The sequence below is a fragment of the Dermacentor silvarum genome, chromosome 1 (genome assembly GCF_013339745.2).
Source record: "Dermacentor silvarum isolate Dsil-2018 chromosome 1, BIME_Dsil_1.4, whole genome shotgun sequence".
NCBI lineage: Eukaryota > Metazoa > Arthropoda > Arachnida > Ixodida > Ixodidae > Dermacentor > Dermacentor silvarum.
In genome coordinates, this window is record NC_051154.1 from 108,969,775 (window position 1) to 108,995,292 (window position 25,518).

Consider the following 25,518-nt stretch of genomic DNA (forward strand, 5'->3'; position numbering starts at 1 on the left):
GATTTTTGGCTCTGCTGTCACTACAGTCAACGCACATTTCCATTTTATACTCAAAGATACAACGATGCTAATGGGCTCACAAGACAGCTTTTTAAATCTTTATTTTTATAAAGCATAACCACTCATGCCCTGAAGAATCCTGCTTATTTGTTTATAATCCTCCATTTCAGGTTTTGATAAAGCATACTTTATAATGTGCATGCAACGACAGACACTTGCTAATGTGTGGAATACTGGTATGTCTAGTACTTTATTTTATATTAATGGTCAAATGATTACTCTTCACTATTTGAAAACTATTCAAAAACTACTGAAAAAGTATTCAATAGTCAATTTGATTCGCTTTGGCACTATTCGATTCGTATTCGATTTCAGAAATTACTATATTCGCACACCCATAATTTATTTTTAAAGCATCCACTGTGAAATACCACTTCTGCGCAAAATTTAAGAATGAACTAGCCAGCAGTTTAGTGAGAAGTGCCAAGTATACTATACTTGGCGCTCCTTTTATGCAACATTTGGTATTTTACTTGCTGTTCTGATCATGCTAACTGGAAATCTAGCTCATACGGACGTAAATATATATGTATTAGAGTAATCAAATTAACATGATAACAAAATTATCTGTTTTATCAATTCCTTCGTAGCCTGTGGCCAATAACCAGATGCCACAGTTAGTGAACTCTGCATTTCTCAGTTGATGCTGCTCCTCAAGGCAAGACACATATTTTGACTTAGGAAAAAAAATGGTGTGGGTGTGTAAAGAGCGCACAGGTGGAGACATATTTGCCGTAACCCAGTGTTATTCAGCAGTACGCAGTGCATATGCTGGTGCAACATTTAATGCAACATTTTGAACTGCAGTTTCTACCTTGAAAGTAACTCTAGTTGGATTAGCAGTTGTGTGCGACCTCGTCGACCTCGTGGCATACATGCGTACGGTGTGTACAAACAGTGGGTTATGCAAATTTATGGCGAATTCGGCAAATCGCACCAGTGCTAATTCTAGTACACTGTACCAGTGCGCACCGGCAGCGCCTCCTGGCACCTTGCACCGGGCCGCCTTGGCAGCCTTGGGGCGATAATTACCGGATGAAACGGAACATATGAGCGCGCCGGTGCGATTTGCCGAGTTCGCGATTAGATCATTAGATCTATAACTCTGCGTATTTATCAAAGTCATGATCAAAGTACACATAGGCTCACCAGTAAAAACTGTGCTACTAAACGTGCAAGGGAGTAATGAAATGTAGTTTTCATATTTCACCCCTCTGTATTTTTAAAATAATTTATATATATATATATATATATATATTTAGGAACGGAACAACCTAACTGTTGATTCCATAGAGTTTCTAAATAAGTAATATGAAACTCTATGGTTGATTCTGTTGCTATCTATGCCTTATGTCTTTATAGGAGGCGTTGGCCGAACTTTTCGCCAAGATGGCAACATTGAGCGAGCAAAATTCATGTGAGAAGCGGCGTATCTTGACTGCGGAACCGGTGGGATTAGTTCTTGCTGCCACTGACTGAAAAAACATTGCTCGTCGTTGGCGAAGCGTGCGGTGCTTCTAGTTTTAAAGAGGTGAGAACCGATACGGGTTGTGTTTCTTGAGCACATTGAACGTTGCGTTGTTATTGCAAAGCGGCAAGGCAGAAACACGACATGCTAAGCCTAACCGCGTCTATGTGCGCGGGACATGTATGCTTTAAAATGTGGTCAGAAACGTTACTTTTAATAGTTCTCGTTTACGGCAGTACTTTAATAAATAACCTGATAGTCATTGTAAGTGTTGTCAGCGTGGTTGCAACCTCTGTACTGTGGTTATTCTGCCATGAACTCAAGCGACGCATTGTATAGGCAGACGTAGTTGCAAATGCGCGTCTCTGTTTTCGTGCTACATGCACAACCACTTGACTAATGTGCGGAGCGTCTAATACGCTGCTTGATTGAGTTTGACTTTGGAGTACAGTGGTAGTACGGCAACAGAAAAGGCCGTAATGCACTGCTGTAGAGGACAGTGAAGAGAAACGGAAATTCCAATTCATAGGCACGTATTTTGTACCGTTTCGTTTCTCAGGAAGTGATTGAGCAGGCGCTCCCGCAATCTAGTCAGTGGTGCTGGAGTGAAGGTGTGTTTCTCGACTAACTAAACATCGTGGAAATCGCAGAGGGTGGTTATAGAAGTCTAGTGTTTGCATCAAATGATTGGTAGTGCTGTCCTGCACTCGGAAAAATTGAAAGATCTTCGTATCGGGGCCTATTCAAACCAGTCCCACATTCGAGGCCTGCTAATTTTTATAACACTTTTGGTGGTGAAAAATGCATAATTTTCTTCACCAGGTCGTCGTCTTGTAAAATCAGAAAAAGTTCTTGTGTGCAGTCATGCTAAACTACCTATCAAACCAGCGGACTCTGTCAACGTTTGCCGGAGGCGTATTCTTAGCAAATATTGCTGACAAAGCTGTGCTTTCACTGAATGTAAAGATAAAAGGTTTTGCCAAACAGGTACTGCAAGTACAGGGGTGGTCAAAAGTTTCCAGGCCGCCCCGCCCGGCCGAGGAGCGGCAGCTCGCCACTAGCGTGGCGCGACCATTACAAGCCCGCCTTGGCGCGTTGGCTTCGAGCGTATGCGTGGAGGAGGCTGCATCCTTCTCCATTTCTTGCTCACCTTGATAGCAAACCGAGGAATGAGATATTGCGTCATGTGCCCTCGCTGTTCACTTTCCGAATTCCACTGCTGTGCAGTGCGTGTTCCGGAAAGTGGTGTGTTATGCTTGTGGCCATACTTATATGTCGTATACTTGTCCGTAGTTTTCGGCTTCCTGGAAAGCAATATCGTGCATTTAACTTCCCATGGGCACCACTGTGACTCTCTTAGCCGTCTGCGCAGGGAAATTCGCTGCATACGAACGTGGTTGGAGCCCGAAATGTCTGCTTGTGTTGCCGAAGAGTTCGCTGCGATGCTGCTAGCGCACTGTCCTGAGCCGCGCGCTACTGAATGGGTTTACAGCCTCCTAGAACGCAACGCTAATGAAGACGCTCGTAGGATGGAGCAGCTAGCACGTGTTACGATAGGCTTTTCAGAATTGTTCAGTGCGCTCCTATGCAGTACCTTTGATGTATCAATGCTACGTTCTCCGTGCTGATGCTCGTCTGTCTGTGCTCACGATACGGAGGACTCGTGTGCTATAATGTCGGAAAATAAACGCCTGGCGTATACGAGTTTCATGAAGCACCCTCACATACCCAATTAATGTGTTGAGGCCATGTGTAATGGTCTTGAAACTGCATGTTACTTCGATTTCTGGGGCCATTCTTGCTCATCTTTAGTACTCGACAACAGGTGGTAAACATACGCGCTATGTCGCTGCAAGAGACTTTCTATAACTTTGGCGTTGGCACCCTTGTGTTGCACAACAAAAAAAGAAGACTGACGACGGCGGAGGCAGCCGGAGGGTCCGTATTCCAAAGGTCAATCTGCAAGCAGACCCATTTATATTAAAGCTACCTGTTCAGTACTGCAGATGAGCAAGAATGGCACTAGGAGCGCGAAATGATTCGCTCCTTGTCTCGAACGAAGCGTGACAGGCTTAATCGCCGAGAGTTCGATAGAGCGATAGCAACACTAACTGCAAACACAGCAAGAGAGAGGAAGATAGCTGCAGCGCACCAACTATTTCTCTCCCCTCCGATGAGGAATCTATCTGTGCGTCACACGGCCAGCGGACAAAATAAAATCGAGTTAACATGCAGTTTCAAGAGCATTGCGCATGACCTCAACACATTATTTATTTATTTACAAGTACCTTACAGGCCTCGCAGAGGCATTGTGTAAGGGGGGGCGATACAAAGTAAGAACATTAGCTATTTTTTGTTCAGACATTGCCCAGTCTTCACCTGACATTAATTGGATATATGACAGTACTTTGGAAACTCATATATGTAAGGCGTTTATTTTCTGACATAGCACATGAGTCCTCCGTTTCTTCAGCACAGACGGACGAGCTTCAGCACAGAGAACGTAGCATTGATACATCGAAGGTATTGCATAGCAGCACACTGAACAATTCTGAAAAGCCTACCATAACATGTGCTAGCTGCTCCAGCCTATGAGCGTCTTCATTAGCGTTGCATTCGAGGAAGCTGTAAACCCACTCAGTAGCACGCGGCTCAGGACAACGCGCTAGCAACATCGCAGCGAACTCTTTGGCAACACAAGCGGACATTTCGGGCTCCCATGATCATATGCAGCGAATTTCCCTGCGCAGACGGCTGAGAAAGCCACAGTGGTGCCCATGGGAAGTTAAATGCACGATATTGCTCTCCAGGAAGCCGAAAACTACGGACAAGTATACAGTGTCTAACTAAGCATGGCCGCAAGCATGGCACATCACTTTCCGGAAGAGTGAGGGCACATGCCGGGGGGGGGCACCATCTCATTCCTCGGTTTGCTATCAAGGAGAGCAAGAAAGGGACAGGGATGCATCCTCCTACACGCATATGCTCAAAGCCAGCGGGCTTGCGATGTCAGCGCCACGCTAGAGGCAAGCCGTCGTGGCGAGCTGCCGCTCCTCAGCCCGGCGGGGCAACCTGCGAACTTTTGACCACCCCTGTACCCCTTGATTTTCATTGGTAAGCTCTGGCATGGTGTGGCTTTTGGGTAACAGATTGATATACTTGTTAAATGCATGAAAAAAGATGTCTTGAGGGTGGGTGATGACTTTGTATATTACAATATCATGCAGCTGACATTTATTCTGCCACAGGGTATTGCATTTCGACCAATTTATTTTTAGTTACATTGACTGAATCAGCAGAACAAGTTAGGCCATTTGCATTGCTTGGCACATATCCTATGGCTAGAGCAGTATGTTGTAGTGGATGAGTAAGCAATTTTGAAACCTTTAAATATTTAGAATATGATGGAGGATTGCCTGCTGACAATTCTGTGGTCCTACATTGCAGTGTTACCTTTTGTGACTTGACACCCATGCGAGCACATCATAAAGATGGGAAGCCAGACAGCCCTTTGTTTCTAAATTTTATGCACTCATTTGCTAAATTTATACTTTCAGGCAATAAGTTTGATGTATTTCACTTAATACTTTGGTCGTGTGTATCACATTAACCGGAGAACTGGTGGCATGAAAGTAGTGATGTAATGTGCAGGGTCGGGATAACGTAAAACTATTCCAATCTCTTTTTATTCCAAATTCGCCATTAGCCCTCCGTGATAGGCTCAGGTCCACCATATATGGGGAGGGCACCCACCATCTGGGCGGGACCCGACCCATTTTGACCTATCACAGAGGGCTAATCACAGATTTGGAATAAAAGCAGATTAGAATATTTTTACATTATCCTGTCCCAGATGTGAAAATAAGTAATGCATATGTACTTACGGTTGCAACGATAAATTTATAGCTAACATAGTTAACCATTCGAAAGAGTTGGCTTGCATAAAACTTGCCTTTCCTTAATAAGCCATGTGTGTCTTGTGGTGATTTTGTTATGTTGAACTTAAAAACTGGTCTCAAGAAATAATTTTTCTTTTTAAGAAATGGAGGTAGCATTGCTGTAGATGGTTTTTGGCCTCAGGTAACTTAACATTCTTCTGTGATAGTTCCACAATCTTTTCACATAGAGAGCAAACAAGAATAGATGGGGCAGCGTGGATAAAACACGAAGGAACACAAACAGCAGGGGCACCTTTCCTGTATTTTCTTGCTGCCCAGTCTATACTTAAAGCGGCCCAGAACCACTCCTTGGGCTTGGTGAAATAACATAGTTTGCGGGTTGCATACACTGCTGTGAACATATCAGCCAAGTTTTGCTGCCGTACGTGGTGCGTGGAGCTCGCAAGCGGAGCGCGAAGTCATCTTTCTCTCAAACGCTCTCTTTGACAGAAGCCATGTTCCTCACCCCTTTCTGGACGCTTAATTTCGTAATAAAGCAGATTCCCATATGTGGCTGCTATTGGTAGCTGCGGTCTGCTACGCAATGTAGACACCGTGGCTGCCGCAGGGTGCTGCCACGAGTCCACTGTAAGTGCACTGTGGCTCGTCGTAAGCACCAAAATCGGAAATTGTGACATCTACATTAACATCCGAAAGCCATAGCTTTTGCAGTGCAAGGCATTGAAGGAACGGGAGAGCAGCGGAGGCCATGTTTGATTGCCAATAACTCCGCTTTAGTTGAATGCATTGAAGTACTTTTTGGGTGAAGTACTATTTCTGAAATAGCTTATTTTCACTTCAAATGCTTTTCTCAATTTCGATAAAAAGTAGTTCAGGGCCCTTTTAAAGAATGAACCAACTAGCCCAAACCAAGCTTTTATAGCGAACAAGAGAAACCTCAGTCCAGAGCTGAGGCTTCCCCTGTTTACTCATTGTCGCTGTGTATCCATCTTTCTGTGACCTGTTTAAGGTTATATGCTGAAGTGTTATGGGGCATTAAAGGGACACCAAAGCAAAACACTAAATCAGTTTGACTGATAAAGCATTCTTTGGAAACTGTTGACATATTAGGTTGATTAATAGAAGGGACAATGAAGGTCAGCTTGTTTTTGGATTTCGCGCCAGAACCCTGACACTTGTACATCGGTGGTATGTCACGGATTTCAAAGTATTTTCTGGTACTTGGACTGCGTTGGCTCAGTAAAAGTTCCCTATACTTGTTCAATCTTTGGCTCCTTTAGAATGCAGTGTAGTCTATCTTTACTGCTAAAGAATTGAGTCTGTAGAAGACGGCATGAAAATCTGACATCACTGCACATTGGTGCAGGGACTTCAAGGAAGCGTCGCTAGCCATCTTTCATTCTTGTGCTTTTTCTGACTTTCCAAGTGGTTTCTACACACCAAGAACACCACAGTAAGAGTGGTGTTCTTGGTATTGTGAAATGGTAAAAAGCAAATTCAAAAATCATTTTTCTCTTTTGTGTCTCTTTAAGTAACTGTTTCACTCAGCATTTGATCAACCTCTCATCCTGAATTTTTATCGTCCTTTCTCTTTTTTTGTATTCTAATTTGTTAGGTTCCTGTTTTGTGTGCATGTTAATCATTCCATTTCTCTAGTTGTCTCCATGAGTTAGGCACATGCGGCTGCTGTCATTGTAATGCTGTATTACCTTACATACTGCCGTGAACAGTACTAACATGCATTTCTTACCTTTGCACTGGCATTACTGCTATTCACCATTTTCATCTCGGTCGCTTCATGTTTTAGTGCTGCAGTATATTGAAGCAAACAATTTTTCCAGTTTTTCTTAAGTGCTGTGTTTGAGCAGTTACAGTTGTAGAGCAGTATCAAATACAGGTGGTCTGTTATTGTGGCATATGGCTGGTGCTGCTGTCTGCAAATGTGGCAAAATAAAGAGTAGCCTTTGTTCATTGAGTTAATGATTTGTGTACCATGACATAGTAGCCACAGGCTGCTTTTGTGCAGTGAATCTCTTGAATGCATTATTCTGTGTTTAGTTATTGTCGTAGCTGGGGTCATCTACACTGGTTGATGATTGCCCCTCGCAGGTGTCATCAAAAGTTCTGTTTTTACTGCCACTGACTTATGCTCTGAATTCATCCTTTCTTGAACCATTTTCATCCATTTGTCTAATTTGTCCTAGACATGTTAGGGCCACTGTAATGTCTTGTTTCCAAAGACACTGAGAAAATTGCACATAACTTGAATTCTGGTGTGCTTTTTGTCTGCATTCTTTATTCTTGCTTCTTAACTTTCTCTCCCTTCAATTCCTTTGTTTTGATGGAACATGGCTACAATTTACACTTGTATATTTAATACCAATGTCCCATGGGTAACAGTTATTGATTCAACAGCCGTAAGGTTCTTGAAACATTTATTGAGCTTCAGGGAGGGCATTGCCATGCAGCGAGCCTTGTGGCCATTGTTACTGTTTGTCATGATATTGGCCTTAGGTTGGCAGCACCATTGCTTCGTTAGTCTGGATTGGATGGTAGCATGCATGGAAATGTACGCAGTGATGCTGTGTGCAAGTAGGCCATTTGCCTTGTAATGAAGTGCACTGATTGAAAGGAACTGGCAATAAACAGCCCTTCAGCATCGCAGTATTGCATAAAAAGTGCAGAATCATTTTATTCTACTTGAGAGAAGCATAGACACGTGTGGGTGCCTTCTGGGACATAAGTTTATTTGAGAAAACAAATATGATGAAGCATTGTTGAATATGAAGTATTCTGTAGCCATGTGACTGCAGACAGGTGTGCTAATATATTGTAGACATTTGTTGTTGGCTTAGCATGTTCTGACATTGTCAAGTATAAAGGGTACTTCTGGCTCATTGAATAATGCACTTTCCCCCTGCTGTCTTGGCTTGCATTCTAAGCAACATTTGGATTGATTTTGTTATGCTTGAGATTTGCCCTCATAGTTCCAACTGCCTTCAGACTTGCTTCCACATTACTTTTATGTCATTTTCTTCACTTGTCATGTCTTTCATACTCCCCCTTGTTGCACCACGACACTTCTACTTGGCGTTGCAATCAACATTCAGCATGTGGGTGCACCTAATGGTGCATTTACATTACATAAAGGGTGACATTTAAATGAGGGCATTTCTTTTGGCTAAGCGTCTGAGTCAAGAAGGTCCATTTTTATTGTGACAGATGTGTTTATTTTTCAACCTATAATTACATCAGTGGTAATGTTCTCAGTTTCAAACACTCGTAAATGCTTTTTTATGGATTGGCTGTGTGAAGTGGCAAAGGAAAAATTCTGCTGCTGAGCATGAGGTCATGGGTTCAATTCCTGGCAACTGTGGCCACATTTCAATGCTAGTGGAATGCAAGAATGCTCTTTGATTTACGTGCAAGTTAAAGAACCCCAGGTGGTCAAAATTCATAGCCCTCCACAGCAATGTCCTTCATAATCCACTGTGCACTTTTTGGACGTTAAACTCCACAATTTGTGACAGTAATTCTGGCGCTTCTCCTTGCAAAGTTTCTCTTCTAAAAAAGCAAGTACTCGAGCTTACTGCTAAATATGCCCAAGCATCTTTAAAACATGATCTCAATGCTCATATGCTGGCTGTATACTAAAACTGACAATGTGGTACTACTAAAACACATACCGTATAATCCTCAGTGCCCACATTAAATGCTTTGAAAAAGTGTGCAGCGTCAATGTACTACTAACCCATTGGCTACCAGATATTATGCGCGCTGCGTGGGTGCTCATTTCGATTAATTTTGTCCCACATGCATGCTGCACAAACTGCCATTGTTGCGCTCAGTTCTACAGTAGTAAACGCTGAAAAAGATCTAAATAAAGGTCTATTTGAATATGAAGCAGCACTTTTCAGTTCAGAACCCTATAACCAGTCAGATAGATGAAACACAGGCATGCAAGAGCAGCACTGCTCATTTCACACCTTCGCTTGCTGTAGCTTTTTTCCCCCTTTTTGCACTGCACACTTCGCACTCCCATGATGGATCTTGTTTGTCAGGATTCGGCGGAACCCGAGACAGGAACTGCACCCACTGCGCTATTTAGAAGTACATAGGATGCCGGAACATGTGTTACATACGTGCAAAGATTCTACAAGTATCAACTAAAAATAAAAAGACCGTTCTTAAGTGGACACCTACTGCTATCTATAGACAATTCTAAGCTTGCCCATCGTTTACTGGCTGTAACGCCACCAATGAATAATGAATAAATTTTTGCACCCGCCATGGTTGCTTAATGGTTATGGTGTTGTGCTGCTAAGCACGAGGTCGGGGGATTGAGTCACGGCCATTGCGGCCGCTTTTCAATTGGGGTGAAATGCAGAAAACACCCGTGTAGGTTAGATCTAAGTACAGGTTAAAGAATGCCAGGTTGTCCAAATTATTCCGGAGTCCCCCACTATGACATGCCTCATAACTAGATGGTGGTTTTGGTACATAGAACCCCATAATTTAACAAATAAAATTTGAAACCAAGAATACCTACCTCTAACCTGGCGAATCGCCGGCTTTCAAATGTGGCCCTCATTACAGTGCCCGGCGACTTGCCAGCTTTGGCAGCCAACAGTTTAAGGAACTAAACAATGCAGAACTGGAAGTTAGTTGCATGGGACTAACTTCTACATCATCAGAATATGCAAAATACTTGAATGGAAGCATGTGCCAGCAATGCATGCCATGATGTAGTTCACCTTCCTCATGCTATAGGAAGGTGAAGTTCTATTGTGGTTATGGAGACAGAAGAAACTGGAAAGGCAGGGAGGTTAACCAGGAGGGGAAGATCTGATTTGCTACCCTATGCTGGGGGGAGAGGGGAGGGGACAGTAATGTGATGGGGGGGGGGGGGAGTAGAGTGAGCAGATACAGTGTTGTGGTTATAGAATTTTTTGCATTACCATCGTATGTTGGAGGTTTATGGCCAAGAAAAGCTTTGCAGAAAGCTTGTGTAGTAATTTTGGCAGTCTGTGAATAGGCTTTATTGTCCTTTTCAGGCTGACAAGACTTGGTGACAGCAGCAATGTCATTCTGCTGCGCATTGAGCAATGAGACGCCAGAGCAACCGGTGGTGTCTCCAGCGTCTGGAAATGTGTTTGAACGCCGTCTCATTGCAAAGTATGTCCGGGAACATGGCACAGACCCTATCAATGGCCAGCCACTGACAGAAGATATGCTTATTGATCTGAAGGTTGCTCCAATAGCCAAACCACGGCCACCCTCTGCTACGAGTGTACCTGCCTTGCTAAAGGCTTTGCAGGATGAGTGGGATGCTGTGATGTTGCACAGTTTTTCCTTGCGGCAGCAATTGCAGACAGCACGACAGGAGCTTTCACACACACTGTACCAGCATGATGCGGCCTGCCGTGTCATTGCCCGTCTCACTAAGGAAGTGACAGCTGCCCGAGAGGCCTTGGCCACACTCAAACCCCAAGCTGCAGGTGGTGGTGCTGCTGCAGGAACTGCTGTGGAGGCTGTGGCTATGGAGACGACTGAGGAGGCTGGTGGCATGACTGCCGAGGTTGTGCGCCGTCTGCAAGAGAAGGCTGCTTTGCTGACAGCACAGCGAAAGAAACGTGGCAAGGCCATTCCCGAAGACCTGGCCAAGCCTGAAGAGCTCCGGGCCTACCAAACGCTGGGTTCACACCCAGGCCTGCATAGTGCTGGCCTGCCGGGCATCCTGGCCTTAGACGTGAGCCCTACTGACCGTATCCTCACAGGTGGCAGTGACCGAAATGCAGCTGTCTTCAATAAGGATACTGAACAAGTGGTGGCTGTCCTGAAAGGTCACACAAAGAAGGTAAGGGCAATTTGCTCATAGTGTTGCAAATTGCTTCGTTTCCATGCAAGCTGCTGCTTTGCCTGGAAGATATTTAGGTTCATTAATTGCATAAGACAACATGTGCTGCTTCTGATGACTTCTGTATTTCTCGGAAAAAAACATTGTTTGATAGTGTGCAGCACTGACAGAGATTTAGTAGTTCACTAATGGTGACTGCAGGATCAAAGCGCAGTGCAAAACAACCCAGCACGTCCTACCGCTAAACTTTGAGAGATACGAAACGCAGGAGCAGGGCAAAATTTTTTTTTGTCTAGGTTGTGTAGTTTGATGTTTTATTGCGTGCATAGGTAGTCTGAACTTATAAAGTTGGGCTTAGATTTCCTGCTACAAAATTAATCTCTTATAGTCCTGGTGTTCTGTAATGTTCTGTAAATCCTGGCAATTGTTCAGATGCACTGTCAGTTTTCACAGATGCACCAACAATTCAAAGGTAGTATTCTCGAGCTCGAAGATATCACTTTTGCGAGAATTTGCATGACTTAGCAAGAAAAGTTGCCTTCAAGAAAACATTGTTCACTGAGCATGTTTCTCCCCTTCCACTTAACACTCGTCATTGATGGTCGTGGAGAGATGTGCCAGGTACTCACCGTTAGACGTAACCCGAACATGCCTTAAGTGCCTTTTTGTTTCTGCGGAGGGTGCTGGAGGTTTCTGGTTTGGCTGCCTTGAATGGTGCTAGCTAAATGCATCTTCCTTTCAAAGCATTCAGTGTTTTTTCTGTAAAGCCTGCCTCTGTTAAAGGGCACATAGATTACGCAGTGGCCATCATGTCTGCAAAGCATGAAATTGCTGCAGGGTGCTAAAGTGGTCAAAACTTTAAACAGCAGGCCATGTGCCCTTCCTTTCGAGGAAGCTGCACTTTTGAGCAAGATAGTTGTGCTCATATGCACAAAGGCCTTTGAGCAAGATGCATTGCTTGTCACATCACCGACCATGCCACATGACTTGGTGAACCATCCAATGTGGAACATTCAACGCTGGCGACGGAGGTTGGGCTCATCACGTCAACATGATGCGATCCCTCGGCTTCAGTATGGAAGAAGGCAGGGAAGGAATGCTGCTGGGGGGGGGGGGGACACTAGTTGAGGCAAACGGGAAGAGTGTGTCTGTAGACAGTGGACACTCGCCTCCTGGCGGCATGCTAACAGAACAGCTCAATTTCTGTCTCCTCCAAAAATGAATCAATTTGAAATATTCTTTTCGTGAAAAGCTTCCTAGATGTTGCCATACAACTTTCAATATATAACCAAAATTTGCAATGTAGCCTGGTGAGAGGCCCGCTTAAGTTATGTCATTGTAGACATGCCTTCATTATTATGGTATAGTCTGATGGTGCCTGTACATATTTTTTGTACAAAGGTCACTTCTTACCTTCAGAATATGTAGCTGTAGCGGCTTCTAATCTACTACTAAAGCAAAACGGTTGTTTAGTGAAAACTGCCTACACTGCTTTGGCTCACCTAACATTAACCTCAACTGCACTTTTCTCTGCTTATCTTGAGGTAATACTGTGCCAAGTTGTACAAATCACTGTCTGCTAGTCGCCACGCTTATTGGGCGTTTGAACTGCCTAGCTTCTAGCAGTGGTCTAGGCCACCATTTGGTAGTGGCTGACAAATTAAACACAGAAGATTGAATGTCTAGCGCAATGCATTCTATTATCACCATTAATGGCAAGTCTTTTTGTATGGGAATGTTGAAACTGGTGCATCCATCCACACAGCTTTAGCCAGTCATAAGAGAAAGTCCTCTGCACAGTGTATAAGCTTTCATGCCAATGTTCCTTAGATTACTGGTAAGCATGGCTCTCTTCTCATGGGTTGGCGCTCTTTGGTCATTTCTGGCCGTTGTACCATTAAATACCACAATCAATATATTCTCATGGGGGAAAAACAATACATAATGAAGTTTGTTGATACATTGATACATGTTGAAGTTTTGCAAACTCAACAGCAATGTCATCAACTGCACCGACAATTAAAGAAAAGCAGCAAAATGTGGTTTTCTGTGTGCTTTTTGTGTTTGATAGCCCATGTATAGTTATTGCCATTGCACGGGGTGTGCCAGCTAATGCATACCCCTTCCCACTGTGCAGGGTAGCCTACTGAAACAACCTGTAGCTAACCTTCCTGCCTCTTTTTATACATCCTTTCTTTCTCTCTTAAAAAAAAAAGCACCAAGCCTAATATGTGGGCAGAAACTATTCTATGTTGTTAGCAGACATTTCAATATATGTGAACAATATTCATTCTGTGATCAAATATTTATAATTAACCTTTATAACTTGTATTCACTGTGCCACTATTAAACTTTGAGAGTATATTTGAAAATATCAGTTTCAGTTGTTCAGGGTGTAGTACATTTTTTTTTTTTTTCTCCACTGCTTTTGAAATAAAGGCCACAAAATTTCGAAATTCTGATGCAACTGTGCTTACATGCCACAGCAATGCTGCTCTCAAACATGCCGTGAATGAACTAGCATACTCCATGCTTAATCCTGCAGCTGCATTGAATCGTTAGTTTACTTTGTTGGGGCTACTAAATTATTGTGGTGAGCAGCCTGAACGGGTAGTTGGTAATACACTGGTGATAAGTAGTCAGTAGAACCCAAGTTATCAACTTTGAGAGTGTGTAGTGGATTGAAGGTGGCCTCGTGGCAAACGTGTCATCTGAAGAAGCCCGCTTTGAAAACTGAGTGCATACTATCTCCATTGTTCAGTTTACACTGATCCCGCCGGATGCCTCATGCTGACCGAAAACAGAAGTGCTTGCTGAACACACGTACACACGTGCGCACATGCAAAGAAAAAGTTTGCAGCTGTTATTTTGAGGAGGGAATAGGCATCACCACTTTCGGTTGCATGCTAGTGCCACTTATGCCCCTCTCATTCACCATTACATTTTCTGTGCTGTCTGTGCTCCAGGACTTGTCAGGTGACAAGCTTGCTATGTGATGGCTGAAGCATGGCTAAATGCTCTCGAGGTTAAAGAGGCTCTGTAATACTTTTTCAACAAATCTAGAAAGACACTGGAATAAGTGCAATGCCTTTCAATGAATATACTGCCAAATAATTTTTTTTAAAAGATCAATAACAATGGACATATAAAGAGTACAATATTTACATTCTGCATTCCCCCTCAACAATGTGTTTCCACTCGGCTGGGGTGGCACTTGTAGTAATGCTCTGCCTATTGCTGCTTTCTTTTTCTTTGCGTGATTACATACCACATATGGTAGCCCTTCATGATTAATGTTTTACAAAGGCACCCGAGAGTTGTAAAGGAGTAGTGACAGGTAACTGCCAATTTTCCATTTGCTGGAAGATTAGAGGGGTATGCTTAATTAATGGTCATAAACAATTGTCCAGTGGCTGGCATCTATGGGCTGTCTCACCGCCTATGACATCGACAGCGGCAAAGGAGAGGGGTTGTTGAGAGCAAACAATCTATTATGAGAGATTGTGGGCTTCCTGTTGCAAGCAGTAGAATATTTGGCTCGCATGTTCATGGTAGCATTACCAGCATATCTTGTTTTCTTTCCATGTAAAAAAAGTGTTGCCATGTCCCTCTAAGAACGTTTGATGCTGTAGAATAAGGCAATTCTTGTCAGGGTTATTGGCCGCTGGAAATTAATTTTTCAAGTTATTGAGAGTTAATAAGTGGTGGTACAAAACTAATCCGCATTCAAATATTTGATCCATATTTGGAAAAGTTTATTTTTGCCTGGGCTTAGATTATTCTTTTGTTCATTTGAGAGAGGCATGCATGCTCTATACAAGAGTGCAGTGATAACTGCTGGGCTGGCTGTGACTGCAAGTATAATTTATAACATAATTTGAAATTTTGCATACACATGTGCATTAGGGCCAAAACAGTGATCAGTGTAGTGGAATGCACCATTGAGAGACATTATGTATGCATGCATACAAGCTTTTTCTAAATTTATTTTGCGCAGGTGACATCAGTGGTATTCCACCCCGATGAAGACACAGCGGTGACGGCATCACCAGACACCACAGTGCGTGTCTGGCACATCCCATCTGCACAGACAACTCAGGTTATTCGTGCTCACGAGGGACCAGTAACTGGGCTCAGCTTGCATGCAACTGGTGACTACCTGCTGTCAACATCAACTGACCAGCACTGGGCTTTCTCTGACCTTCACACCGGCCGTGTGCTGGCTCGTGTGCTTGACAACTGTGGTCTAACAGCAGCTGAGTTCCATCCTGATGGTCTCATTTTAGGCACAGGCACATCAGATGCCTTAGTCAAGATTTGGGATTTGAAAGAGCGCACTAATGTCGCAAACTTCCCAGGTCACACAGGCTCTATCACTGCACTGGCATTTTCAGAAAACGGTTATTACCTGGCCACAGCAGCTGCAGATTCTGCTGTCAAGCTGTGGGATTTGCGTAAGCTGAAGAACTTCAGAACCATTGTCCTGGAAGATGGCTATGAAGTGCGGGATTTGTACTTTGACCAGAGTGGTACCTACCTGGCAGTGGCAGGAACAGATGTCCGTCTCTACCTTTGCAAGCAGTGGGACACACTCAAGGTATTTTCAGACCACACAGCTTTGGCAACAGGTGTGCGATTCACTCACCGTGCCCGCAACGTGGCCTCGGTCTCCATGGATCGTACCCTCAAGATTTACGGGTTATCATAGGAAGCACAGGGCTATGACACCCTGCCAGTCATTTTTTTCCCAGAAAAAAAGCATTTGCCATCCAAGTCCGGAAGACTTCATCCTTTTACATTTTATTCTAATAAAGTTGCTTCTAAAAGCACCAGGCCTTTGTAACTGTTACTAATAGCTTGCCCATCTCATAGTTGCAGTTTTGAAAAAGGATGCGTCCAGCAAAGGCCTTTTCTCTGGGTTGTTGCTGTACTGGGTTGCTTTCTTTCGAACTGTATGGAGCTCAGGAGTGTTTTCATGTCCACAAGTTTTCTACTGAACATTCCTAATAATGGGCATTGACTTGCATTCAAGGGGAGAATTATTCCGTCTTACATACTGGAACAAGAAGAGTAGAACACTGAGCTCGAAAACAATTTGTTGAAGACATTCAAGAGCACTCAAGTGCATGATCAAAAGTTGCAGACAAAAACACAACTCATTATCAACCTTGGATAGTGCATTATTGTTGCTGGGCTAGTTGGTTCATACTTGCGGTATAAAAAACAAAGAAAACTACTGGACAGGAAAGAACATCAAAGAGAAACAGAAAGGAGGGCATACTATAGAAGGTAGTAGTAGTGAACAACTCAAGGAATGTAAGCTATTAATACAACTAGTTGCTGTGTTGGTTCATACTTGTGGTGGAAAAGGTCAGACAGGAACATGGTGTAAGAACATTTAGGTGTTGACATTGTATGCGTGCGAGCGTCCAGAATATGTTCGGCAGCGCACGGGCACACCCAGTAGCTCTGCTGCGAGCAGATAGATGGCGCCGCGGTCAGCAGTCCCAGCTTAGCGGCAGTGGCGGCTTGGCATTCCTCTGCCTCCCCTACATTATTGTTCTTAGTGGAGCCAGTAAAACTCAAAGCGCAAAGGAAATTGGTTATTTCAGATTAAAGTGATAAGTGTACCAGGCTTAATGCTTGTTAACATGAAAGTATCTTGTGCAGGTCGCGAATGACGTGAACAGGGATCGATCGGGCAGCAGTCGAAGCCCACTCAAGTGCCGCTCGTGTGCACAATTTGTTTTGTCCGGTCTAGTCATTCATTCAAGCTTAAAAAAATAAGAGCGTTAGCCCACGTGCTACCCCAAGATCAGAAGAAAATAGTGTCTGCACCGGAAAATGTATTTCATGCTTATCGCAGCTTCGATTCGCACTCGGAAAACCGTTCAAGCTACGTTGTGCGAATTCAGTATGGCCGCGATATAAATTAAGAAATGAAACGGCGAAGCCTGTGATATGCAACGTACTAGAGCAAAGTTACTGTTCATGGCTATAACTTATGATGAGAATGCACATAGCTATGTAAAAACTTTCAAATGGGAATTTATTAGGCAGGACGAAGGCAGGCATCTTGTCTTGGATCACTGGGCCTCTTCGATTATCAGTCCCTGACAGTCCCGGACTGCTTGGGACTGCTGTGCCGCATTCGATTTTGCTCGGACAGCTTCCGAAGCTCCGCCCACTAGTCCGAGTGTTGTCAGAAGCACGTTCGTTTTTTCACGGACCGGAAGTTCCGGACTGCCCGCAGACTGTTGAAGCTGTCAGCAGATGTTTGCTCGGACAAGCGCAAGTAGCTAGCAGACGATGGCAGCGCGCATGGTGTTTGACGCCATGTTGTGAAAGATTCCGTGTGCTTCTGCGTACTTTGCGCGCTCCAGACGGCAACTACTGTGCATTGAGTTATCGCTTCTGTTACATCGGTGCTTTGTGTGCCATCATGCAAGTTTTTTACGAGCCGTCTAATTGCTGTAGCTTTAGTCTTCGCGTTTTTTGTTTTTTTTTTAAGAAAGAAGCACAGCGATCAGGCGCACATGCTTGCTTTTCTTACTGTGTTTCACGAAATCTGTCATGCTCATTGCAGGTAAATTTTGCTTTTCAGGTAAGTGAAACTAGCGTACGTGCAAGGAATCATATATTACATGTGGCTATTTCATGCCGGTAGCTGGGGTGGTATACAATAGGAGATTTGCGGATTGCTGTTGACATATATGTTGATCCCTTCTGCTACCAAGTTCGAGCGTTTGATTTTTGACGTGCAGGATTAGTAGACGGTGTACACGCGCTCTCACGCGTCGGGCCTTTAATTAGCAGATGGTCTCGCGAGCTTTGAGGATGTAGGCGGGTGCTTTCTGTATGAACAGTGACGTGGCACGACCATGATTTCGGAGTCTCTCCACAGCAATTTTAGGGCTAATAAATATATTTCACCACCACCACAATTTTGCTTACGTCCGTGTGGGAATTTCACTTAAATTTCTCAGGCAATGTGCTGGCTAGCGCGACGTAATAAACTGCGCTTTGCGAAAACGTTCTACGCGCCCAGGCTACGATTACACTGTGCTAGCTTCATGGTTGCGTCGGCGACGCGTACGCCCCTGAGACTGCACCATTGCGGAGGCCACGCTAATAAAAACGCTGGGTAGGGGGCTATCTACGAGTAGCAAAGAGCAGACGACGGCAGCCAGGAGAGTGACTTCCGGTCGCGGTGCTTCGACCGAAATCTCGGGACAGTCCCCGACAGCTGGATCACGTGACTGTGACGCGCTCTTTTGTCAGGGCTAGTCAGATCGGAAGCCGCGGACGGTTTGCGAACAGTCCGGGATTGTATAATCGAAGAGGCCCACTAATACAGTTTACTGGTGAAAACCTGAGCAAATTACTTTTCTATTACAATTGCACTTAACATAGACCGTGTATATTATTCATTTGGCTTTCGTCCATTGAGGACTGAGTGACTCTTGCAGGATCTAAAAAAAGACGTGACTTGCTTTTTTTCTTTAATTGCATATGAGAATGTGCCAATGTAAGCGTATTTGACAATGCATGCTACAGCGGTGTCCACAAATACACTTGCATCCACCACACAATTATCTCGTACACTTTTTTTTTTGTAAAGACACAATAAAAAAATTGTGCATGAAGCAGCTCGGTAATTTTAATAGGAGATAACCATCCCAGAAGCTTACGCTCTCATACACTCCCACAAGCTGAAATATTCAGCTTTGACCATTCGTGCGCTATTGGTGTAGTACCGTCATTTATTGTGCGTATCCAGGGTGTCCCAACTATCATGCATCAAGACTTAAAAAAAGAGCAATTGCGTTACTCGAATAAAACCTAGTGCACATTGTTTCCAGTAGAGTGGAGTACCTGCCAGTAATTTTTTTTGTTACTGAGATTTAATTAGATAATTGTAATTATTTAACTCGAGAAGTACTGTCCTAATTATCAAAGTGCCAATGAGAAAGTTGTAGCGCAACATGAAAAACTCCTGATACAGCTTTCTGTTGCTCAATACATGCTACATAAAAGTGCTTTTCCGAGTGTGAAAGCAGCCCGCAAATACACGAAAAATTGCCACGTGACTGGCCGCTCGAGGCACTTTGCGTGTATTCGTGGGCTTCTTTCACGCTTGGAAAAACACTTATGTAGCACGCATTGAGCAACAGAAAGCTGTATCGAGAGTTTTTCATGTTGCTCTACAATTTTCTCATAGACACTTTCCCTTTAATTATACTTTTTGAGAAGTTGATTAATTAGACTAATTAGGCAGAATGCAAAAAAATAATCTGAGTAACTCCAAGCGATGGCAAACGTTACCTTGGTTCTGTCCAGCTACGTGGCATTTGCATATTGTTAAATCTAGGTGCATGATAGTTGAGACACCCTGTATAGTGAGCATATATTCAAGTGTGTGCCCATTCACTTATTCTTGACACGTTGGCGAAAGAGTGGGCGTAAGTTTTCATGCCGGTTGGGGTAGATGTGTGTAGATACTGTGCGCGAAACGTACTATGACAGGAAGCGGCACTACTCCCTTTATTATTGTTTAACGAGCAGTACTCGCTCTTGCCGACGTACCGGGGCTGAGTCCTTTTCTTTGAAGTTTAGGGATATAACGCTGGCGGATGAGCAAATTTGTGTATCCTCGAGGAAAGCCATATATCTCGAAGTGCCGGAAACACGTATGGACAGTTGCAGCAGTGGTCCGCGAACTTGGTCCCACATATTCATTACATTCCTTAATATGCCAGGCACTATTTCTGTAGCCAACTACTGCACACGTCTTCAATCCACATGATTCAAACCAGCATGAATGGAGCACAGTGCGTTAGCGAAAACTCTGTTGCATTTTCGACTGCTGATCGCACAGAAGCAAGGTAATGGTTTCGTATTTGTGCGCGGTCGCTGAGGCGACGTATGGCGCGCCGCTGTAAGCGCGCCATCTCGTTTCTCTAGAACAAACTGCTCCGCAAAAAGGGTCAATACGGAAACTCACGGCGACAACGGTGACGTCAGAAATGCACTTGGAGTGTAATTGCTATCGCAATAAAAATCAACGGCAGCAGCTTGATAAGCTCTACTGGCCATGTTAAATGTGTGAAGATGGATGTTTCTGCTAACGTGGAGGTTATGCCAGCTGACGGTTTAGGCAAGAAGCGACAGAATTTTCCAGACTGCGTAGTGGAATGGAAATGGCGTGTGGGGTTGTAGAGGCATTGTACAGGAATGCAGACTGCTGGATAGTGTGCAGGTATTTGCTGTATTGTTCCGAGGTGATGCATAGCTTCATCTTGTAGATTTTGGCTTGTGGTGGGACCTGCATTGCCTGTTTTCCCAGATAACTGGTTGCATCTGGCGCATGTTTATGTGAACAAAAAATTGTAAACTGTTGTGCCAAATTACGAAGGGGCTTTTCATGCATATGAGGGCTAAAATGCTTTTGCAAAAGCATTCGCTGCTACATGTGGGGGCTTCCTTTATAAATGACGACAGTGTGCCGTTTCGCTTTTGACCCGCAAATCTAGCGGGCACTTTTTCAGCATGCAAGACTGGTAGTGTGGGGAACTTTGCTTCTGAACAATGCAAAGGTCTCGATGGACACCCACTTTGGATTTATATTTGGCGAAACTGGTAAGTAGTGCCGAAACGTGGTATAAAACCAAACTCGCTGAAAAATGCCACCTTTACGCAAAATTTCAGCGGAATTCGACCAGTGACCTGGAAAAGCCATACGCCTGGCATTCTTATGCATGCAACGCGGTAGGTATAAATCATGTAATTCGATGTAACATTATGTGTCGTACTTTTATGGTACAAAATACGGTGTAATTATTACATGGGAGGCGTCGCATATATGAACAGACTTGCCAATGACCGGAGTAATGCATTTCTGCAACTACTGGAACTGCAAAGGGGAACAAATAAAACTAAGTGGCTTGATTTAATTTCATGACTTCAATACATGAAGTAGTTATTTCGTAGAAAGTGTTGCAGATCGGAAATTGTAGGTGACCCTAATCTGACTTGGATGTCTCTTAGTGGCGTTGGTGCGCTGTGCAGTGGCGTTGGTGTGCTGTGCGTTGATTTGCGGTAATCAGTGATTTCGAATTCTAATTATTCCAGACACTTCAGTAACTCAACTTGTAACTAAACTTATGCTCTGATATATCTGTAATGAAACCCATAATTTTGTACTGTACTAGTTTTCAAGCGAAGCTTGTATTGCCTCACAAGTGTCGGCGGCGGCGGCGGTGGTGGTGTCACGTTAAAAAACCCGGCTGCTTCCAGAGTAGAGCAGGTGCAGGGAAAGCGAGCCACCGCCGGATCACGTGACGCGCGTGACCAATTGGGGTCGTTTGGTGTGTCGAGGAAAGAGAAGGAAAGGGGGTTGGCGCGCGCTCCGTTGGGCTTCTCTCATAAGTTTCGGCGACCGGATGGGCAGGCGGCGCGTGGTGCATTCTGCCGAGGAGCAGGCTGTGTTTGAGCAATAGCGCCGCGAACTCGCTTGGGAAAGGGCTCGTCATTGACGTGCTGATTCTAGCGTGAGGGCTTCCGAAGCCCAGGCGAAACGTCGGTGAAGAGCCGGAGACCCAGAGTTGCAGGGGCACGATGTTGAGGCCAAACGTCAGCAAAGAGCCACCGACCTTGAGTTTAGGGCAAACGAAGCGGAACGCCTGTGACAGCATTGTCGTGCCTTCCAGGAACCCGATAATGGTAGTGCACGCCTCGTAACTACGGGAAAATAGTAGGTCAGGTACACACACAAGCTTCGATTACTCCCATTTTCTCGACCGGGGAAGGGCTGGTGATTTTTTATTTATTTTGAATTTCGTCCCCAGTTGTCTCAACTAATTTTAATAATTCCAGACACTTCAGTAACTCAACTTGTAGCTAAACTTCTGCTCTGATATATCTATAATAACACCCATGGATTTTGTACTGTATTCTTTTTTTTCCGATTTATTTTGAATCTCGTCTCAGATAATTAATTCCAATTATTACAGACACTTTAGTAACAACTTGTAACTAAACTTATGCTCTGATATATCTATAATGAAACCCATGAATTTGGTACTGCAGTATTCTTTTTTCTATTTTTTCTGAATATCATCCCCGGTCGTCTCGGGAGGTGAACCGTAAGTGCTGCGCAAGAAACGAGTCACTCGATGCTCGTGCCACTAAAAACTGCACTGCAAAACTTGTGGAGAGACACTTCTATGATCGCATTACTTGCATAGTTTCCGCAGCATCAAGCCTGCAAAGGTCTATGCCGCTAAGCATGGGGGAAGGAAAGAACTAGGAGGGAGCATTAGCTTTTAGTGCTTTCTTCGCCATGGCTAGTGGCAGAAATGGAATAGAAAAAGATTGGCATACCTTTACATTATAGCGCTTCTGCATGTAAAGAGACCGGATCATTGTACATACCCTGTGTGGTGTCGCAAACTGATTACAATCTAGCTATGGGGTGCGAATGGTTATTCCCCAAGAAACACCAAAGCAAGTTGCCCATGATTTGCTTTAATGTGGCTCATTATATGGTAAGCTCTCCGAAGGAACAAAGGACCTAATAAAGAAACGACAAAACATGAAAATGTCCAAGTCAAGAGATCAGATAGAATTCCCTGAACTGTCAAAACTGATCAACAAGAAGAAAGTAAGGGATATTCGAAATTATAACGTGGGAAAGGTTGAGGAAGCCGTAAAATATGAACGTATCATTAAATCGGTAAGAAGAAAGCTTGGCATAGGACAAGGCAAGATGTATGCACTGAAAGATAAGCATGTTGATATCAGCAATTTTGATGACATAGTAAAAGCAGCGTAAGAATTCTATACTGACCTGTACAGTGCCCAAAACAGCCAAGCTACTTTCATTCGAAATAGTGATGAACCGGATACAGAGGCTCCTTCTATAACTAGCGATGAAGTTAGAAGGGCCTTGAAAGACATGACCAGGGGAAAAGCTGCTGGAGAAGATGGAATAACAGTAGATTTAATCAAAGATGGAGGAGATATCGTGCTTGAAAAGCTTGCGGCCCTTTGTACGCAATGCCTCACAACTTCATGTGTACCAGAGAGCTGGAAGAACGCCAACATTATACTAATCCATAAGAAGGGAGACGTTAAAGAACTGAAGAATTATAGACCCATTAGCTTGCTTTCAGTATTGTATAAAATATTCACCAAGATAATTTCCGATAGAATCAGGGCAACACTTGACTTCAGCCAACCAAGAGAACAGGCTGGCTTCAGGAAGGGATATTCTACGATGGATCATATCGATGTCATAAATCAGGTAATCGAGAAATCTGCGGAGTACAATCAACCTCTACATGGCTTTCATAGATTATGAAAAGGCATTTGATTCAGTAGAGATACCAGCAGTCATAGAGGCATTGCGTAATCAAGGAGTACAGGAGGCATACGTGAATATCTTAGCAAATATCTACAAGCATTCCACAGCTACCTTGGTTCTCCACAAGAAAAGTAGAAAGTTACCTATCAAGAAAGGGGTCAGGCAAGGTGACACAATCTCACCCTTGCTATTCACTGCATGCTTGGAAGAAGTATTCAAGCTCTTGGGACTGGGAAGGCTTAGGAGTGAGATTCAACGGCAAATATCTCGGCAACCTTTGGTTTTCAGATGACATTGTCCTATTCAGCAACAATGGGGACGAATTCCAGGTAATGATTGAGGGCCTTAACCGAGAAAGTGTAAGAGTGGGATTGAAGATTAACATACAGAAGACAAAGATAATGTTAAATAGCCTGGCAAGAGAACAAGAATTCAGGATCGCCAGTCAGCCTCTAGAGTCTGTAAAGGAGTATGTTTATCTAGGTCAATTACTCGCAGGGGACCCTGATCACGAGAAAGAAATTTACAGAAGAATAAAGTTGGGTTGGAGTGCATACGGCAGGCATTGCCAAATCCTGACTGGGAGCTTGCCACTGTCGTTGAAAAGAAAAGTGTACAATCATTGCATTCTACCGGTGCTCACATATGGGGCAGAAACTTGGAGGTTAACAAAGAAGCTCGAGAACAAGTTAAGGACTGCACAAAGAGCGATAGAACGTACAATCTTAGGACTGACGTTAAGAGACAGGAAGAGAGCGGTGTGGATCAGAGAGCAAACGGGGATAGCCAATATTCTAGTTGACATTAAGCAGATGAAATGGAGCTGGGCAGGCCATGTAATGCGTAGGATGGATAACCGGTGGACCATTGGGGTTACAGAATGGATACCAAGAGAAGGGAAGTGCAGTCGAGGTCGGCAGAAAACCAGATGGGATGAAGTTAGGAAATTTGCAGGCGCAAGTTGGAACACGCTAGCGCAAGACAGGGGTAATTGGAGATCGCAGGGAGAGGCCTTCGTCCTGCAATGGACATAAAATGTAGGTTGATGATGATGATATTAGTAAATTTTTACTTGTGTGCACTCGTGTGCTTACTGATGCATTTGTTTGCCCAAGAAAAATGAGCCTTTTTTTTCTTGAGCATTATCTATTTTCCGAGCTTTCACATCTGTAGTTGAATCTACTACGTATGCTCTGGTGTTCCAGACTGCATTTGGGACTTAGCCGATGACGTTGGGATACGGAGGGACACGCGGCGCAGGGGTACGAGTATTCGTGTGATTATGCTCCCCACTGGCTGACGGCCGCTGTAGCTTCCACCTTAAGGCCACGTAATTACAGAGTGAAGTTACACTTTACCATACTGCACATTATATGCTAACTTGACACGCTTGCTGGGGTCGTTTTCTTCATCTATCCGCCGACGTTCATTCACATTTGTGTTGCTCTTCTCTTTCGCCGCTGCTGTCTCAGTAAAACCGTGCTGCATGTATTGTGGAAGCCAAAGCTCGCTGCACTCAAACCGAAGAAGGAATTGTATTGCAGAGTTGAGGCATACATCCGTGTGTACGCCAACTGCTGGCGCACAGAATCGGCTGACGACGCTTCTAAACGCGAAGTGCGACATTAAATTGCTCTGAAAAGCGCTTTCAGCTTTCAAGATTACATAGCTCAACAGTTTACTGATAGCCATAGGCGTACTTACAGGGGGGGGGGGGGCAAAGTATGCCATTTGCGCCCCCCCCCCCCCCACCCCACACACACACTTGAAAGAGGGCGCTTTCGGCTGCATGCTGGGGAGTCCCAACAAAACTACAGCTGAAGCTAAATTTTCTTTAATAGAGTGGACACGTAAGCAATGCTTTTCTTTA

General features: G+C 44.1%; 1 protein-coding gene across 1 annotated transcript; it reads left to right on the forward strand.

Annotated features, from left to right (window-relative positions):
* Positions 1 to 1,434: 1,434 nt before the first annotated feature.
* Positions 1,435 to 16,113, forward strand: LOC119434711 (pre-mRNA-processing factor 19). Its single transcript, XM_037701797.2, has 3 exons — positions 1,435 to 1,591; positions 10,482 to 11,284; positions 15,282 to 16,113. Exons 2-3 carry the CDS (start codon positions 10,508 to 10,510, stop codon positions 15,990 to 15,992), a joined length of 1,488 nt encoding a protein of 495 aa, XP_037557725.1. The 5' UTR covers positions 1,435 to 1,591; positions 10,482 to 10,507; the 3' UTR covers positions 15,993 to 16,113.
* Positions 16,114 to 25,518: the final 9,405 nt, after the last annotated feature.

What these genes read in the sequence shown, in the direction of transcription:
- LOC119434711 (XM_037701797.2), top strand. Translation starts at nt 10,508, where the DNA reads ATGTCATTCTGCTGCGCATTGAGCAATGAGACGCCAGAGCAACCGGTG. An exon ending in TGAAAGGTCACACAAAGAAG is followed by an intron (nt 11,285 to 15,281) that starts GTAAGGGCAATT and finishes TATTTTGCGCAG; the next exon opens with GTGACATCAGTGGTATTCCA.